The 19,895-nt window shown below is 32.7% G+C and overlaps 1 protein-coding gene across 5 annotated transcripts in view; it reads right to left on the bottom strand.

Annotated features, from left to right (window-relative positions):
- Window positions 1–19,895, bottom strand: part of CSMD3 (CUB and Sushi multiple domains 3) — a 1,101,621-nt gene that overhangs the window by 73,120 nt on the left and 1,008,606 nt on the right. For all 5 annotated transcript variants that reach the window (XM_076005068.1, XM_012781857.3, XM_076005066.1 and 2 more), the window contains 5 exons: window positions 9,205–9,285; window positions 8,116–8,229; window positions 5,473–5,661; window positions 4,920–5,066; window positions 2,135–2,323 (listed from right to left, as the gene is read on the bottom strand). In XM_076005068.1, coding sequence (XP_075861183.1) covers window positions 2,135–2,323; window positions 4,920–5,066; window positions 5,473–5,661; window positions 8,116–8,229; window positions 9,205–9,285 — 720 coding nt within the window. The remainder of the gene's footprint in view (window positions 1–2,134; window positions 2,324–4,919; window positions 5,067–5,472; window positions 5,662–8,115; window positions 8,230–9,204; window positions 9,286–19,895) is intronic.

Here is a 19,895-nt window from a genome sequence, read left to right as displayed (position 1 = left end):
TTTTTTTTTTTGAGACAGAGTCTCGCTTTGTTGCTCAAGCTAGAGTGAGTGCCGTGGCGTCAGCCTCGCTCACAGCAACCTCAAACTCCTGGGCTCAAGCAATCCTTCTGCCTCAGCTTCCCGAGTAGCTGGGACTACAGGCATGCACCACCACGCCCGCCCGGCTAATTTTTTTCTATATATATTAGTTGGCCAATTAATTTTTTCTATTTATAGTAGAGATTATAGTATCTCTACTATAGAGATAGAGATACTATAGAGAGTATAGTATCTCTCTTGCTCAGGCTGGTTTCGAACTCCTGACCTCTAGCAATCCTCCCACCCAGGCCTCCCAGAGTGCTAGGATTACAGGTGTGAGCCACCGCGCCCGGCCATAATCATATTTTTCTTTAGTGGGTGTGGTGTGCTCTGTCTGGGGGACAGGCATACTTGAAACTCTGACTCTGTGGGGCAAAAGCAATATGTGTAACCTAACATTTGTACCCCTGTAATATGCTGAAATAAAAAAAATAATAAAAATTTTAAAAAATTAAGTTTGTGTATGTAAAAAAAAGAAAGAAAGAAAAGAACAAATCCAAGTCAGAAGAGGAATCATCATCACTGAGTGGTTGTCAAAGAGGCTTCTCTACAGAATTCTCAAGAAATCACAAATCAAAAGTGAGACAGGGAATACAAGTAACTCTTTCTATCAGTACTCAATTGTATAGTGAGATTAAGACTCTCCAGTTTCTGAGGGGGGTAATAAGTAAACAATTGTTTCATTTATAGAAAAGAAATAAAACACCTGGTCAAACCCAAATACACATAGCTAACTAAATTTTCTACTTTTAAGTGTGCTCACTTTGTGTAATTGTAGCTTGAGTAAATGTATGTGAGGATGTATAAAGAGATTGAAGAGGCAAAAAGAATGAAAATGACTGAAGAATGTAAAACAAATTTTGAACGAAACAAAAGTTTGCATTATGTGAATAGCTCTTCCCCATGACATATAGCCATTTCACTTTAATTAGCTATGTCCAGACAGATCAGTCACATCCCAACAGATTTTTTTACAAAATGATCTTTTTTGTTTTAATAATAATAAAAGATCAATTTATAGAAATGGCTGTTTGAATTACAAATATTTTCTCATTTTACCACATCAAATATCTTCTTTTTAAACCAAATTTCTATTCTATAATAATTGTAAAACAATTTTAAATGAAGAAAAATGAAAAATGATTTCATATGTAAGTATTAATGTAATATTATACACCTAAAAATCAAGGAAATTATAGCACTAATTCTACAAAGCAATTTAAAAATTTCAGAAAGTTTATGATATTTTTATTTTAACCAACAGTTAATTATTTCCACAAAATGTTTCTTAAAGATTATATATGTACCATATGTGTGTATATATACACGTGTGTATGTAAATATTAATAATCCTTATATAAATGAAATGCAAAAAGTTCAGAGCATTTTAATGCTTATTTTATATATATTTAATTCTAATAATTATGAAATTATAAGATTAAAGATTCTTTCCCAAACCTCCCAGTTCTGGGAAATCAGTTAATACTAAGAAATTGTAATACTTCTGGTATTCATGGGTTAAAGGAAAACAGATGTTTTGATAGGTTTTTAAAATATATCTATTCTTCATGAATTCAATGCCTTCAATGTTAATAACCCACTAAGATGATAGTGCTTCCCAGAATCCTCGTAAGTGATTAATGTTTCCTGCATTAGCAGAACAAGGAAACAATAATTCTTTCATTTCTCATTTATTTATTTATGCCTGTGAGAGCTATCTTTTCATGAATTAGAAACTGCAGTCTAAAAGGTAAAAGAAGCCATTTCAGGGGCCTGAAATATCTATTCCTCAGCTAATTTTAAGTGCTATTGTTTGATTTTAAATTTTGATTAACCTATTTAAAATTTTGTTTTGTTTTATATAAACTCTGTCCCAAAATAGATGATAGGTAAGACCCATTTTTTATTAACTGAAAATGTTTTGCATTTTTTCATGTGAGGGTTCAAAGTTGTTGTATGCTTTCTATATTGGGAAGTCTTAGTGGTCCAAATGAAAAAATTAAATGGGGTTAATCTCATATTGCTATTTTATCATTTTTTGTATAGTATACTTCACCTTGACAAGCAGGGACTGGTGCATCCCATGCATGATACCCATAGGAAGATTTCCTGCACACAGCACTGCTTTTTCCAACAAGCCGAAATCCTCGATCACAGGCCCAGCGGACCACACTGTTAAGCTGCCCACCTGTCTGACTGATAATGTATCCGTGAGGTGGGGATTCTGGTGTACTACAGTAGAAAGCTTTTCAAAAGAAAAAAAAAAAAAAACAAACAGCTTCTTAATTAATGAATCAGAGATTCTTTATTATAAGAAGTTATAGACATCTAGACAGTGAATATTAGTACTTAAAAATAAATCAATGGTCTTCTATGCAAATTTTAATTCATCTGTATATCATATTGTTTTCTATCCTCTTTTGAAAACAATCTACTTGCACTATTTTTGGGACACATAGTAATCTCTGGGTTTTCTTCTTCTAATTTGTATCATCACCTAAGATGTCTTCTGAATTGAAATGTATTTTCTTGACACCCTAGAGGTTCAAAAGCCCTACAAATATTTTGTTGAATTTTTTAAACTCTATTTCCTGTCATTTGAAGGACCTAAATGCCACAGACTTGGTAGCAATATTTTAAAGCATGTTGTTTACATGTCACTTCAAAGTTATCTCTAGACACTTATATCATGTTAGGTCATGCATTTCATTTTGGTTGATGTCTAAAATAATTCCCCCACATTTCATAATCCTCTTTCCCAGTCTATTAAAGAGTTTCCCTTCTGTCAAGAGTGCTTACATATGGTGATAAAAATTGCCATTAAAATATAAGTTTTTCCATCTCCTGAAGTCTGACATGTCAAAAGATAATGTCAAATAGCTTTTTCATATATGTGTACTTTTGAAACTATTCAGCATGGCAGATTCCATTTACCCTTTGAAACTTTTATGTATTCATCTGAGAAAAGCGAAGCTTTGGGGGTAAATAGTAAGAAATGGCTTGGACTTAAAATATATATGTCATCACAGGAAAAAATGCATATTTAATATGCCAAGCTGTTCTTGGGGGCCTAAAGTGGTATTTTCATTATATTTATATCCAACTTTGTTGTGAATATCAGCATGAATAGGAATGGTCTATAATATAGTCAATTCAATACTTATAATTGTTTAATTTGAGTCATTTCCCTTTATGTGTTTTTTTTTTTTTTTTTTTTTTTTTTTTTGAGACAGAGTCTCTCTTTGTTGCCCAGGCTAGAGTGAGTGCCATGGCGTCAGCCTAGCTCATAGCAACCTCAAACTCCTGGCTCAAGCAATCCTCCTGCCTCAGCCTCCCGAGTAGCTGGGACTACAGGCATTCGCCACCATGCCCGGCTAATTTTTTGTATATATATTAGTTGGCCAATTAATTTCTTTCTATTTTATAGTAGAGACGGGGTCTCGCTCTTGCTCAGGCTGGTTTCGAACTCCCAACCTCGAGCAATCCGCCCGCCTCGGCCTCCCATCTTTATGTTTTAATGATCATTAAAAATACAGTTTATTCTGCTGACTTGTAAATGTTCTGCTTGGGAACAACTTTAATAGCAAGATATTTACCTTGTTCATAGGATGGAAACATAGATTTAAATATGGAAAACCTTAAGGATGCCTTGGGCATATATTTCAATTTTTTTAAACATTTCTTCTTTGAATGTGTAATAAATTCTTTTCAATTTAATAGAAATGTATTATAGGATAAAATGTATATATATAATAGTAATATGCTATCAATGACAAGTTATTTCTAATATGTAAAAGACAAATTATTACTAAATTAAAATTCAACTGTCATCTCAGTTTTAAAATCAAAGCAATTAGATAAAATTATTTTATTTATACATTACATATAATTACAAATTTATGTAAAATTCAAAAATATACATTTTAGTACTGAAATTCCAAATTTGTCTATGCTTAGAATTACTGTGTCAGAGCTGTTTATAAAACACTTATAAAACTAATTTTCAGCTGAACTGATTAGCTCTGACACATGGCCTGAGAGTCATGATCTGAACTCTGTATATAAAGAGACAGCTGACTGATTATGAGGTATTCTGCTATCAAGCACATATCCATGGCATCTGACATGATTTAGGATGGCAGTAAGGAAAATGAATATAACCTTCACATAATGTAGGACTATTTATGTACACTTACTCAACAAGAAAATTATTGGCTCAGTAAGAGTAGACCTTATAAATAGGAAGGCATTTAGAAAAGCTATGTCACCTTGCTATTAAAACAATTTTTCAGTCCACATCTGTCTAAATATCACTCAATGAAAAGCAGTAGTGACAATTATTTTTTCAAAACTAAAGGTTCTTACATGATGTGCTCATCATTCTTTCTTTCAAAATTTAAGATATCCTAACAAGTATATAAATGGATAAAAATTAAAACAGATTTTTATAATTGTATGTTTATCTTTGGTTTAAACTTGTCATTTAAAGGAATTGTTAAATAGATTAGATAATATACAGTTGAGCAACACTATTAACATTTTCTGTGACTTCAAGGAAAACAAATCTATTTTAAAAAGCATTAAACATTTCAGTTTAATTTGTAACTAACTTATCTAAGTCACAAGCATCCTAAGTGCTTTTAATATTTTACAAAATCGTATGAGGGATGTAGAATTATCATTACAATAGGAAATAGAAAGGTTACATAAATTGTTCAGGAAACACCAAGGAGGAGCTGTGATTTGATTTTATGAATAATTGAATAGTGGCTGTGCTCTTTAATTACAACCATACTGAGGATGCAGGTGAGATCTGTACTGAAGTTATAAGCATTACATACCTATATATCTTATCCGGAATCCTTTTTTGTTATTGCCATGATCTGCTGACCATTGAAGAAATACTTCATGACCATTGCTAGTTACATTAAAAGCAGACGAATAATCTCCACTGAGGGAAATAAGCACTGGACTTTGAATATTTGGTCCTTTAGAAAGAAAATAATACAATTTAGATAAAACTGAATAATTATATTCCCATTTATCTTTACTATTTTATTTCTTTAGAATAGTATTAAATATGGTCAAATTGCTCCATAACCAATCTACCAACAATAACTAAAAACATACTATAAAATGCTTGTTTTAAACATTGTAATTCTATATAGCTAAAATGTGTACAATTTATGAAATAGTAATTGAACTAACTACAATTTTATATGATATAAAGGTAAATTGAATGTTGATACTTCTAAAAATATCTATATTATCAAATCACTTTTTAGTAAACTAACTTTAAGATCTAAAAATTACTTTTATACTGAAAGTCTGCACGTATAATTAGAGCATTTGGACTTAATTTATGAATATGCAATAAATATAACCCTTGGTTACCATCATACACCTGAAGAACATCAAATTCCTTCTCTGTCTGGAAGAATTCTACGAACATGCTGATATTATAACCCTTTTCCACTGAAATGCTCCAGGCGCACATTTGAAGATTTGGATAACTGTCAGGATATCCAGGGCTCAATATGACTCCTGTAGAATCTAGCCGTAATTCATTGGCAGGACAGAGCACTGTCAAAGAAAGATATTATTAAATAGTGCTAGTCTTTTAGAACCTCAGTGAAAACTGCATTTTAAGTGGAGCACTCCGCTTTCATGTTCAATAACTATAAAGAAAATGATTCTTTGAATTATTTGTTAGAAGAGACAACTTGTATTAAGCTTATCATTCAAAAACTGGAGGTATGACCTAAAAATTTATAGTATTGATTTCTTTTTTCTTCATGGAAGATGCACCGCTTCTCTGGCCAACAAACAAATAGATAAATAAAAGAAAAGACATTTATTTCCTCTTCTTTCTTCTCATTTTTTCCAAACCATTGGAAAACCATTACACATATAAGAAAACTGGTGCCCAGAAAGTTTAAAGTGCCCAAAGTCTCACAGATTCGGTTGTACTCAATGCTTTCAAACCACCAAATATAATCACTCATTAGATTTCACTTGCATTGAATTCCTTTAAGAAAATCATATTTACAATTGTTTTCTACATGTTAAGTGAAATATAGAGAACTAAAGAGAATCCAAAGAACAGAGGACAAAAATGATTCGGCTTCTTCTAGGAAGAGTGAAAATAACCAAATAATTTAAAATAGACTAAAAACAATGTAGATTAGTTCTAGCAGATTCCAAACTAATAATACAAAAATATAAAGTCAGGTTTTTAGCTTAAACACTTTATTAATTAATGCAGAGACTCTACATAGACTCATCCTGAGGGTGATTTATTAACTTTTAGCTAGTATCTGAAGTTTTATCATGAGAAAACATTTATTGTCTTTTTTTAATATTCTCCACAGCAGACAGAATAAGAAGAGCTGCAATAACTAATCTACAGGGAAGTCTGATTTTAGAAATAAGACATTGAAAGTCTGAGAAATAACAGATTGTGAAATATCTAGGTTACCTGGGTTGGTTTGTTTATTTGAATTAAATAAAACTTTTGGTGAATTGGGATCCAAATACAAAAGCAAGAAGCTTGCCCTCCCAGATCTCAGAATGCAGTTTACATACTCGGGTCAAGATAGAAGTCCCATTATGTAATTACTCATTCACACCTCCTGTGTCTGCTCCAGTTATTTTCCCACCTATAGTTCCCCAAAAGGCTGATACCCTTATCTTCTCCATTTGCATATCTAAACATCTGAATATGAATTCTACATAATCCTAAGGGCTAGACAGTAGTCTTTCATGAAGGAGAAAGCTGCATGAATGACATCTAAATGTTTAGAATATAGGTGATAGATTGCAGAATACCCAAGCAACTTTAAGATGTTCTAATAGTACCGATTAAGACCACAAGAAATTCTTACATTGAAAATGGTGTATACCTACCAACCTGCTTTTTTTGTTGTTACTGTAAAAACCTTTTGTGAAAATTCTTTCATCTCTTTGTAAGGATCCCAATTAGGTAGAAAATCAAATGTTAATTCCTATTTACAGCATGTATAGAAAAATAAACAGAATTTTTGTTTTAGACTTAATGTAGAAGGTAAGATACTGCACAAGACACAGATTTCCATATTCTCAGGAATAAATCCCAATGAAAGAAGTAATCCAAAAACATGTAGAAAGGATAATCAAATACAACTCAATTGTATTCAAATAACCAATATTATGTTTAGTTAGTGTGTGTTAGGCACTGTTCTGGGTCTAGGGGCTAGACAAATCAAAATAAGTGATTTCTGAACATCACAGTCCTGGATTTATTCCAGGTCCATCAGCATCTTATAACACAGTACATTCCCTGAAGTCCATGCCCCACTGCCTTTCACTTGTGTGTCTTTACATGAGCATCTGCCACTTAGATCACCCTTTCTCTGGTTCTGTCCTACCAGGATAAGTCTCACTGGTCATTTGGAACTCATGACTCAGGGATCAAAACCTCCATCAATCATTCCCTGTCCTACAAGCAGTTAAAAATTATATGATTCCATAGTCTCCTGGTCTCTTTCCTAAACACTGTATTGCTATCACCTGTACGACTGTCATCTTGCTTATCCCATGATAGCTTTAGGTGGTGAAGGCCACTTAAAATTTATTTTTTGTTTGTTTTTTCTTCAGATAGTCATACTTAACAGGTACACAATAAAGTTAAATGAACATAGTGGTTAGAATAGAAACTGTTTCCAAGCAAAAGCAATTAACACTGGAGCCTTTATGTAAAATGATTTCTCTTTTTCTCCACTTCCATTCCCACCCTTCAGAGCAAAAATAATTTAAGTTGACCTGACTTCAGGCTAAATAGAAAAATTAAACCTTGAAAGAATCAAAGATGTTTAAAGTTAAATCTGAAAAATAATAGAATATTTCTAAATGAAAAACCACATAGGAGTTGTATAATTTATAACATTATTTCCAGTTAAATATTTCATACTTATATAATAGCTTTTTTCTCAATTTTGTAGATATTGTGTTAAACATAAAACAAATATTTAAGACATGAATAATTGTAAGAACTGGTACCTTGGCAAACTGGAGGTGCTCCATCCATCTGGAGTCGTTCTCCCAACCTGCATGTCAAAATTGCATTACCAACCAAAGTAAATCCTGGAAGACACTGATACCTAATAATATCACCTATTAAAAAGAGAGAAAGAAAGAGAGAGAGAGAGAGAGGAGGGTGGCTTCAGATAAGCAATAAGGCAATAGTAAAAATAAACATATATTTCAATTGTAAGAGAAGAATATTTTCTCCTTCAGTCATTCTCAATCAGGATAAAAAATTTATTAGTTATAAGCAGGAGTGATATTCAAACTATTGAACAACCAGTACTTAATCGGCGTTGACCAATCAGAACTGAAGGCAAGAGTAAACTACCAGTCCATCTGTACTGATCCATACTGGCTGGATATAAGCAATAGTCATAAAGAAATAATTTGGTTGGTATAGGTAGGATATTCAATAAAAATATATCCAGTAGTTAGATGGCTTCTATTTATTGCTTTTGTATTAAAATTAGGTTTACATTGATCACTGATAGTTTTTTTTTAATTGGTCTCAACCAAAATCGATATTATAACAGTAATGGTAAAAGTTCATTATGGCAACATAAGATGTCTTCTTACATCATTTTTCAAATTGTGAGGAATTATCTGGATTTAGTTATTCTTTATTAATTTATTTGTTATCAAATTGAGCACAATCAACCAAGCATTTTCCAAGATATAGAAAGGAAATATATCTTCTAATATGCCCTACATACCATTCATTCTATTGAGCCAAGCTCAGGTCTGAATTCAAAGAACAAAAGTTAGAAGTATAGTGTCAGAAGGTAGCAAAATAATAATTTGGAAAGAATCACCAGAATACAGTTCAAATTTCAACACTCTTTTCTAATGGTACATACTAGAAAAACAAAATTCATTTCCTTACCTAATATTCCCTTTCCTCTTTTCATTGCTCTCCTTTTTTAAAGAATTCTAATCAATCCCTATCAACCCAGGGGAAGAGGATCTAAAGACAGGCTATGACTATTCTTTATTTTTGTTTCTTTTCAAACAAATAGCTCTGCTAAGAGTATGTTTCTTTGAAAGCAATTTAACGTACTTTACCTATTTCAAATTCATCATCTTCTGTCAAAATTTCAGCATTGGGTACAGGTGGTGGAGGTTGGCACACTCTTAGTTGATAGGCTATAAAAATAGACAATGTATTTATTCTTTTTCTGAGCAACTACATCTACTCTCATATGTGAAAAAAAGAAATTATGCAAGGTTGTTTCACAGGAACAAAATAAAATATATAAGTTGTCAAGTTTAAATTGTTTATTCATTTTTAAAAATTTACTACAACATAGAGAGAAAAATGTTGGCAAATTTTGGCAAAATATTTTCCCACGGTAATAATGCTTACCTTTTTACTCTCTATTTTTTACTCTCATTCTAGTGCTTCTTGTTATGTGGTTCATAACACTTTTCTTTTTCCTTTTTGGCATAACCACAATTTGAAATTATGTATCTATGTTTCCTTACTTGCTCAATGCATGTCTTCCCCAAGGTTCATCACAGAATCCCCTGCACTTAGCAAAGTCTCTAGCATACAGTAATAATTGCAAACAAGTACTCAGTGTTTACTCAATTCCAGGCACTATTATAAACACGTATATTAAATCAATCCTCACAAAAATTTATTTTATTGTTCAATTTTTGTAACTATTAATTATCCCCATTTTATAAAGGAGAAAACTATTAAAGAGAATCAAGAATTTGCCCAAATCACTCAGCTATAATGTGACAGAGCTGAAATGTGAACCTAGGCAGTCTGACTCCAGGGCTTTCTTTCATCAAACTACATTAGGATAACTATGAAATATCTGTTTGTTGACGGTCATGCTTCTAATTATCTGCATCACTTGAACAGGTCATCCTATTATATTAGATAAATTCATATTTGGTACAATTTAAAGACAACCGAGGAAAGGTCTTTATGAATACAAGCGGCATGCCTAGTAGCCCCATATGATGCAAAAATCTGTAACACAATTGCTTGCTTGATTGAAGTCTTATCTCTAAAAGTCTTTTAAAAATGTTCTACCCTCTTATTTATTCAAGAAACATATTTATGCTATCATAACATCTGAGGCAAATGACCGTATTTTATATGCTTAATTTTATTACCTAAACTTAGAAGTTCTCTATGTACTCAATGTGTGGATAAAGAGAATGAGATTTATAAGACATAGTAACTTGTTCAAAACCACACAATTAATACAGGGTATAGCCAAAACTAAATTTTATGTCCTCTAACTTCAAAGCCCATATCTTCAACATTGCCCCTGTTGCAAGAGTATTATGAGAGTATTGAGGAACATCAACTAGAGCAGTTATGACTCCTCTAGAAGGAAATGAATGAGGTAAACTTAAAAGAATGAGTAAGATATTTCCAGTTCTAAAGAGCAATAATGGATATAAGAGCATTTCAGATGGACTAGGAAATTTGAACAAAAACTTCAGCAAAGGATTAAGTCATTGATTCATCTCATCTAACCAAAAACCATTTGTAAGAGGATAATTGGCTAATAAACTTCCAGGTTACCAAGGACAGAGAAAAGGGGAAAAAGTTTCAATATGTAGATGAAGAGTGATAAATCAAGAAAAATTTGTTTCAATTTCCTTCTGCAAATTATTATCTATCACTTCAAACATCTTCCTTCCAGCACTTTAACCTGTTTATAAAAGTACTTGATGTGCAGGGTTGTTAATTTGCAAGTAAAACACTGCTATACACAGAAGGGTTATCACTAGAGGAAAGACTTGGTGGCAAAGAAGCCCAGGGCAGAAAAAGATAATCTGAATTTTTGAGAAAAAGTTTTGTGGAGAGCAATTAAGAACTTTGAAAATTGTTTTCCTGAACTTAGACCTTAAAAGAGGCACAGTTATAAAGGAAAAATGTAATTGTAAGAAATGCCAAAGAGGTAAAAAGAAAAGGGTAGTATACAGAGGAAACCCTACACAGAGAAATTCTTCTGAGACTATGAATTAGAGGAAAACAAAACATTTTGTTTGATCTTAACATAGAACAGAAATTAATTTAGAAATTAGAGAAATGTAGAGATGCCCATATGTATATTATTTTACTTCTGTTTGCCTGTAAAGTTATTTTTAGTTTTCATGCTAATCATACATTGTTTTATTTTTTTTAAATAAGCAAATTTTTCTTTGTGTGGAATCCATGACTATTGCCATCTGTGGAATATGCTGAGAATTATCTAGATATCTCAGATGCAAGGTTTAAAAGACTAGAGTTTGTAAATTATTATTAATGAGGAATATGATGCATAGAGATATTGTGTTCTCTTTCTAAGACCACATGGGTACTGTGAGCTGAAGCATGTCTTATTCTCTGTTTTTCCCATCACCATCAGTTTTATAAAATGTGTTTCTAAAAGCTAATTGATCACTATGGAGCCATGGAAGGTCTGGGGTATAATGCCCTTATTGCCCACCTTTACAACAAGAGCAATTCCATTTTGATCAATTTTATAAATTTGAATTCTGAACAAACTTTCCATTGAATAAACTTGCTACATCTCCACTTATGTGATTTCATGAATTCTTTTGGCTACAGTTCCAGACTTTGTGTCTCAGTTCCCAATTCTTTATCACTGGGCTAAACATATTCTGACCTGCTCACTGCCTTCCTTTCATACTTCTCACTGTTATTTTCTAATCACAGAACACTGCTTTGTGGCACATATAAACATGGCTTGTTTCAAAATTTACTATCATCCATTTTTTTTCACTTACTTGTTCATTGTGTCTTCATATAGACTTTAAGTAAGATGACAGAGACTATGTGTTTATCTGTCTTTTTTACAATTCAATAATTGGCTCCTGTCATTATACTTATATTTTAACCAATATTTGCTAAATAACTGACAGAATGTAGGTTTCTTTAAGAAGGAAATAATCTCTAACAGTCTTCCCTAAAATGACTCTCAACTTTGAAATTGCAAATGGGGATGATATAGGGACAATTGTGGGTTAAAGAGTGCTAGAGGATGGACTATGTAAGCGGGATCTGTCTGAGATGCCTTTCAGGGTTAAACTCGTAATTTTGAATAAAATGTAAGGAGAAAGGGCTAATGAAAATCATCTCTTTTCATGTTTCTCTTTGGATTCTTGAAGACAAAGTACTACAAAAGGATCAATCATAAGCAGCTTGTAACAATTCTATTTTCAATCTTCATAAATTTCTTCTAGATTGGTTTTTTAAACATAACTCTAGGACTTGTCTGATATCTCTCCATTCTTGATGCCAATATCTCAGTCTAGAACACTGTCATTTCATACCTGTTGTACTGGGTTGAATAGTTTTCCCTAAAATTCATGTCATTCCTTGAACCTGAGAATGTTATTTGAAATACAGTTGTTGCAGATACAATTCATACTGAGTTGGGGTAGACCCTTAATCCAGTATGACTAGTGTCCTTATCAAATGAAGAGGAGAGACACAGAGACAGACACACAGGGAAAATGATCATGTGATGATGAAAGGACAGATTTTAGTGATCCTTCTGTAAGCTAAGAAATGCCAAAGACTGCTGCCTACCACCAGAAACCAGGTTGAGGCAATGAAGGATCCTCACCTAGACCCTTCAGGGAGGGGATGATACTGATATCAGATTCTAGTCTCAAGAACTGTGAAAGTATAAATTTCTATTGGTTTAAGCCACTTAGCATATGGTACTCTGTTTCAGCAACCTTAGGAAGCTAATACACCTGTATTACTAAATTGGCCTACAGTGTGTTCCTTACCTTCTGTGTTCTCTGACACAGCCCTTCCTACAAGCCAGTGAACAGTTGGTAGAAGAGAATCAATTTATGTGAAATCCACTGTGTGTAATGGACTCTGCAAGTTCCTTTACATGGTTTTATCACTAATCCTTAAAATGCTACATCACAATATGTGTAAATATACCCATGTTACAAAAACACATGTGATCATCTCAACAGACACGGAAAAAAACATTCGATAAAATTCATTATCACTTCATGATGACAATCCTTAACAAACTAGACATAGGAGGAGCATATCTCAAAGTAATAAAGGCCATATATGACAAACCCCCAGCCAACATTACACGGAATGTGGAATAGTTGAAAGCATTCCACCTAGGAATTGGAATAAGATGAGGGTGCCCATTGTCATCACTTCTATTCAATATAGTATTGGAAATCCTAGCCAGAGGAATCAGGCAAGAGAAAGAAATAAAGGGCATCCGAATCAGGAAAGAGGAGATCAAACTATCCCATTTTGCCAATGATATGACCTTATTCCTAGAAAAGCCTAACAACTCCACCAACAGATTCCTAGAACTGAGAAATAAATTTAGTAAAATCTCACATTGCAAAATTAATGTATACAAATCAGCAATATTTCTATATATTAATAACAGTTGATCTGAGAGTCAAATCAAGAATTCAATACCATTTGCAATAGCTGTAAAGAAAACAAAATACCTGGGAATATACTTAACCAAAGAGATAAAAAAAAAAACTCTACAGAAAAAAACTATAAAACACTGATAAAAGAAATCATAGATGATATAGACAAATGGAAAAACATCCCATGCTCATGGACTGGAAGAATCAACATTGTTAAAATGTCCATATTGTCCAATGTGATTTACAGATTCAATGCAATCCACATCAAAATATCAACATCATTTTTACAGTCTAGAAATAACAATCTTAAACTTCATATAGTACCCAAAAAAGAGCCCAAATAACTAATCATAAGTAAAAAGAACAAATCTGGAGGCAACACATTACCTGAATTCAAATTATACTACAAGGCTATAGTAATCAAATCATCATGGTATTGATATGAAGGTAAACACAAAGACCAATGGAACATAACAGAGAATCCATAAATAAAGCCATACAGCTACAGCAAACCAATTTTCAACAAATCAGATAAAAACATACATCGAAGAAGGGACACCTTATTCAGTAAATGATGCTGGGAAAATTGGAGAGCTACATGCGGAAGAATAAAACTCAAACCCTATCTCTCACAATATGCAAAAAATAACTCAAGATGGATTAAAGACTTAAATATAAAGCCTGAAATCATAATAATTATAGAAGAAAGTATAGGAAAAACTCTTCTGGACATTGGTCTAGGCAAAGAATTTATCACTAAGATTCCAAAAGCAATAACAAAAATAAATAAATGGGACTTAAACTAAGAAGTTTCTGCATAGCAAAGGAAATAATCAACAAAGTAAATATACAACCTAAAGAATGACAGAAAATATCTGCACACTATGTATCTGACAAAGGACTAGTATCTATTATCTATAAAAAACTCAAATAAGTCAAGAGAAAAACGACCCCATCAAAAAGTGGGCAGAAGGCATGAATAGATTTTTCTCAAATTAAGATAGACAATGGCCCAAAAATATACAAAAATATGCTCAACATCACTAATTATCAGAAAAATGCAAATTAAAACCACAATGAAATACCACCTTACCTCTATCAGATGGCCATTATTGAAATGTAAAAAAATAATAAATGTTGGCATGGATGTGTTCCAAAGGGAACACTTATACACTGTTAATAGGAATGCAAATTATTGCAACCTCCATGGAAAATGATATGGAGATTCTTCAAAGAACTAAAAGTAGACCTAGTATTTAATCCAGCAATTTCACTACTAAGTATTTACCCAAAGGAAAAGAAGTCATTTTATAAAAAAGACACTTGTAGCTGCATGTTTATCTCAGCACAATTCACAATTGTGAAGATCTGCAATCAACCTATGTGTCTATAAATGAAGGACTGGATAAAGAAAATGTGATATATATATATATATATATATATATATATATATATATATATATATACACACACACACACACACAGTGGAATACCATACAACCAGAAAAAAAGAGTAAAATCATTTCTTTTGCAGTAACTTTGATACAACTGAAGGCCATTATCATAAGTGAAACCCCTCAGATAAAAAAAGGCAAAAACCATATATTCTCATTTATAAGTGGGAGCTAAATAATGTGTACACAGAGTGTGGGATGATGGATAATGAAGACTTGAAAGAGGGAGAGAAGAGGTGTAGATGATAGGAGGTTCCATGGTAGGTAGCTAAATGCAACGCTGGATCTTGGATTGGAACCTGCACTGGGAAAAATGGCTAGAAAGCACATTATTGGGGCAATTGGTGACAATTGAATATCAGCTTTATATTGAAGGAGTTCAAAACATGACCCTCAAAATAGGCCACTTTGGAATATGGATTATTTTGAACTAAAAGCACTTAAAGAAAACATCAGTGCAGAAAGGTCAGTCTGACTTCCCCTTTTTCTTCCTGAAATTAGGAGATAAAAATCCCCATATGGCAGACATTTTCCCTAGGCCAGAAGAAAAGTAACATTCTTGTCATCAGTGGTAGGACATTGAAGCCAAGAGAAATCTGTACAAACTTTATTAAAGCCAGCTCTTCCTAGACACTTTGCTACCCAATTAACCACCCTAGCCTACATGTCTTTGCCTTGTCATGTTTTCACAATTTACTACTCTTTGTCCATCTCAGCATATAAACATTTTATTCTATTATAACTTCTTTTTTGAGTCTTCTTTTCCTTTGGCGGCAGGAGCTCCTGTGTCATGTAAACATACATTAAGTAAATGTGTGTGACTTTCTCCTATTAAAAAAAAAAGCCTATATTGCAATGAGTGTTAAATAAACAATTACTGATTAATTCTAAAAAACTCAGTGTCCCCAAGTGACTCACACATTAAACTAAAAGTTTTGATTATGATCTCCAAGGGTCTCTAACTTTGTCTAATTAACTTCATCCCTTACTTATTAACCAGGTTACATTTTCAGCTACAAATAAACAAAGACAGTTCCTCTCCTCTATTTAAGATTCAAGGACCACTAATAGTCATGTGGCATATCACTCACCTAGGATGTCATTCACACCTCCTAAAAGATATTAAACCACACATATAACTTCATTCTTACTTCACCTTCCTCACAAACAGGATGTCATTTCAAAGTACCCATGTGACTTCCCTTCATTTTTAATAATAAACTTTGAAAAATAAAACCTATATTCAACCTAACACTTATGGCAGTCTCTTCAATTCTCTAGTCAACATAGCCCTCAAATGGTTGACAGCTTAACGTTTTATAATATGTCTAAAACTTTATGTTTTATATAATTTTATGTTTGTTTGTCTATCTTCCTTTCTTGAAAACCATTTTCCTCTTTTATAACTTTGACTGTACATGACTAAAATTGACATGTCTTTACTGAACATGCAACCTAAAGTTGACCCTTTGCAGTTACTCTGTTTCACATCTCTATTTTTCACCTGTCAATTTTCACAATCTGTAAGAATTATTTTTTTTGTTTGCTATCCATTTTCTTACACTGGATTGTCAGCTCCATGAAAGCAGGAACTCTTGCTTAGCCAACAGGTGCTTAACTGTTAACTGTTTAGGGCATAATAATATAGTGCTTGGCACATAGAAACATTCAATAAATATTTGGTGAATGACTGAATAAATTTCTTTTTAAAGAAATTTTAAAAAATGGTCATGAGTTTATACATACACACATATGCACACATGCACACACAATCTTAGATACTGAGTATGGACTTAGTCCAGACTCACTGGGTTCAAATCTTGTTTCTAACACTGACAAATTGGAAAGATATGGGAAAGTTACTTATCCTCTGCTTTGCTTTCCTTACTTGTAAAATAGTAATGATAATAGCAATAATTTTATGCCATCTCTAAGGGTGGTTATGAGGATCAAATGTGCTTATATGTGCAAAGCACTTAGAACACTGCCTGTTACATTTTAAGCGCTATATAAGAATAAGCTATTGTTATATCAAATTGGGATTCCATTCCTTCAAGACATGTGTTGTTCATAAATGAAGAACACAAACATTAGTGCTTCCTGTTTTTTCCCAATTTTTGCTTCTTATTCACAAAGGACATTTTTGATTTGGCAATTACTTAAGTAATTATGAGTAAAGTTTAGGCACGTTATCTTGGTTGGTAGGAGCAGGGTGTTATAAGATTTTGAGGTATGATACTTCAGATGTTTTATAATTAAAGGCCATAAAGGGAAATTAAACATTGTGCAGCTCTGCTTCTCTTTCTGAAGATTTTTCTATCAAACCAATTAACATCATTGGAAAATATACATTCTTCAATTTGTGTTGGTAACGAGTTAGCCTGATCAAATATTTATTCTGGAAGTGGACTGACTGTGTTCAAGTCTTGGCCCTGCTGTTTGCTAGCCTATGACCTTAGGCAAATTGCTAAAACTCTGCTCCAGTCCTCTCATCTGTAAAATGGACAGAAAACCTAGACTGAATAAAAATATTGTAAAGTGCTTACAGTGGGATCTGACACATATTATCATTTAAAAAAGAGAGTACATTCATTGTTTGGCAAGTATTGACAACAGCATGGCTGCTGTGATAATTGTTGTGTCCCTATACATATATAACTTCATTCTGACTTCACCTTCCTCACAAACAGGATGTCATTCAAAGCACCCATGTGACTTCCCACAACATATCAAACTACTCACTTTGTTTCTATTCTGATTTAAATTGGCTATGCTTTGAAACTTCTGAGATTCTTTATTGCTTTACATTGATGCACATTATACTATAATATAAAATCTATGAGTTTAGCAACACATCTTATACAAATATATAATATGTATTGTGGTCTGTGGTCTCAAAACAGCTGGTACAGTGCTCTGGAAATCATACTGAAGAAATGCTAATTAATTAAATTAAGAAAATAAACATCTTATCCAGTATAAAATATATGCTTTGGTTACTTTGGTACAAAATAAGCAGATCCGGTATGAATATAGCCAATAATGTATGGGTTAGAATCATAGGCTAACCAGAAGTTGCCTTATAAATCATCTATTCTAATCTCGTTATTGAGGACTGGGGTGGGGAGAAAAGGTGACCTAGAGAAGTTAAACGAGGAAGACCAGGTCACAATCCAGTTACCGGGAGAACTGAAATTATTAAATCATATAACTGATGTCATCTAAATTTTCAATAGTATGTGCATTTATCTTAGTCCATGATTTTCATGGATTGTTCTATTTAGAAACAGTTTTACAGTTATGACCATCAACAGAAAAATTACATAAAATAAATATTTACACTTTTAAAATATAAATTTGAATTAAATCTGTTTTCTCTTTAGAAGAATCATTTTATTTGACATACTATCCAGCTTTAAAACACAATTTACTATTTAACAACTACAGGAGGGCATCATATTCTCCATGTCAGTATTTTCTGAGGATGGCTATTATTTGAATAGTGCCCTGTTTTTGTTCAGATGTGCACAGAGCTATGGTTCCTGGTCCAGCAAATTTGCTTCTCAAAATCACTTTAAGGTTTGAATCTGGCAATAATTTTTGGTTATTTTTAATTTCCTATTTTCTTTGCACTGAAACATTCAACCCATTTCCAGAAAAGAATGCTGCATTTATCTACTTCTATTCAACTGAGCTATTAAAGGCTTCTTCAAAAAAAGACAAAACAGAACAGTGGCAAATTGCCATTCCTTCTCCAAACCAAAAAAAGCACAGGCGCATAACCTTTCTGCCAAGTAAGGACACAGTATTCCTTACAGAGGACAAAAATAATGTTTTATGTTCTCTTGTAAATTCTAAGTTCTGTATAAGCCCCAGTGTACTTCAGTGGTGACCCAGATTAGGTCAAGTATGATAATCTCATGATTTGGGAAAGATTTGAGAGAGGAAAACCATTAATAATTATATGTTCAGTTATGTGATTTTGGCAGTGTTATTTCAAAAATTATCTGAAATAAGTTTAAACAGTTCCACTTGAAAGCAGAGTATTTAAATAAACATAATCACAGTTCTAATGAAGAGGGGAAAGTAATAAACAATTCTTTTTCCATTTTGAAGAATGTGTTAGTGAGTTGAAATGAATCTAGAGGTATGCTTCAGCAGGGTTTAAATTACCAACAAACATCCCTTTTTGCCATTAATATTTTTATATCAGTCTCTTTTCTTGCCTGATATAATATGGAGAATATTACAAATCAAGAGCAAATGTTTATCCTTGGATATAGAGAAGAGACCCTCTCTATCATGAGGAATAGATCAATAATAAGTCATTCTTGATACTTCTCTAGAGAAGGAAAAGCAAGCTACTGGAAAACAAAGCTGTTGGGAAATCTTCTGAATTATCATAGGAAAATTTCAGTTTCTGTTATATGAATTGGCTTCCCTGTGTGCAGATAGTTAATTGAGGGTATCCTGTCTTAGTACTGAGCCCGTTGGAATCTGAAAAGTAATGTGCAAACAGCCTCTTCTCTGCATGGTTGAGTTACTTGGCACATTGACCTGTCTCTAATTGATAAGCCCTGGTCTCCTGCTGAACATACACAATTTCACTAAAAATTAACACCAGACATAAGTAACTTTCTGACCTTGCTTGAACAGTACAAAAATAAGACCTTACCAAACCATAACAAGAATGCTATCCTAATCATCAAAATGAGCAAGATTCTTCCACCTCAGGTAAAATGAGTAAATATTGTTCCCATACCAACTATATAGGTATATTTCATTCCACCTTCTAGAAAAAAAGGATTTAGATATGCAGTCATAAAACTGCTCCAGTTTTCTGACAGCATCAAATCCAGAGGAAAACCATGCTTTCTTGAACTTTTCCAAAAACATCTTACA

This window comes from Microcebus murinus, chromosome 7 (assembly GCF_040939455.1).
Source record: "Microcebus murinus isolate Inina chromosome 7, M.murinus_Inina_mat1.0, whole genome shotgun sequence".
NCBI lineage: Eukaryota > Metazoa > Chordata > Mammalia > Primates > Cheirogaleidae > Microcebus > Microcebus murinus.
This window is presented reverse-complemented; position numbering and strand designations above follow the sequence as displayed.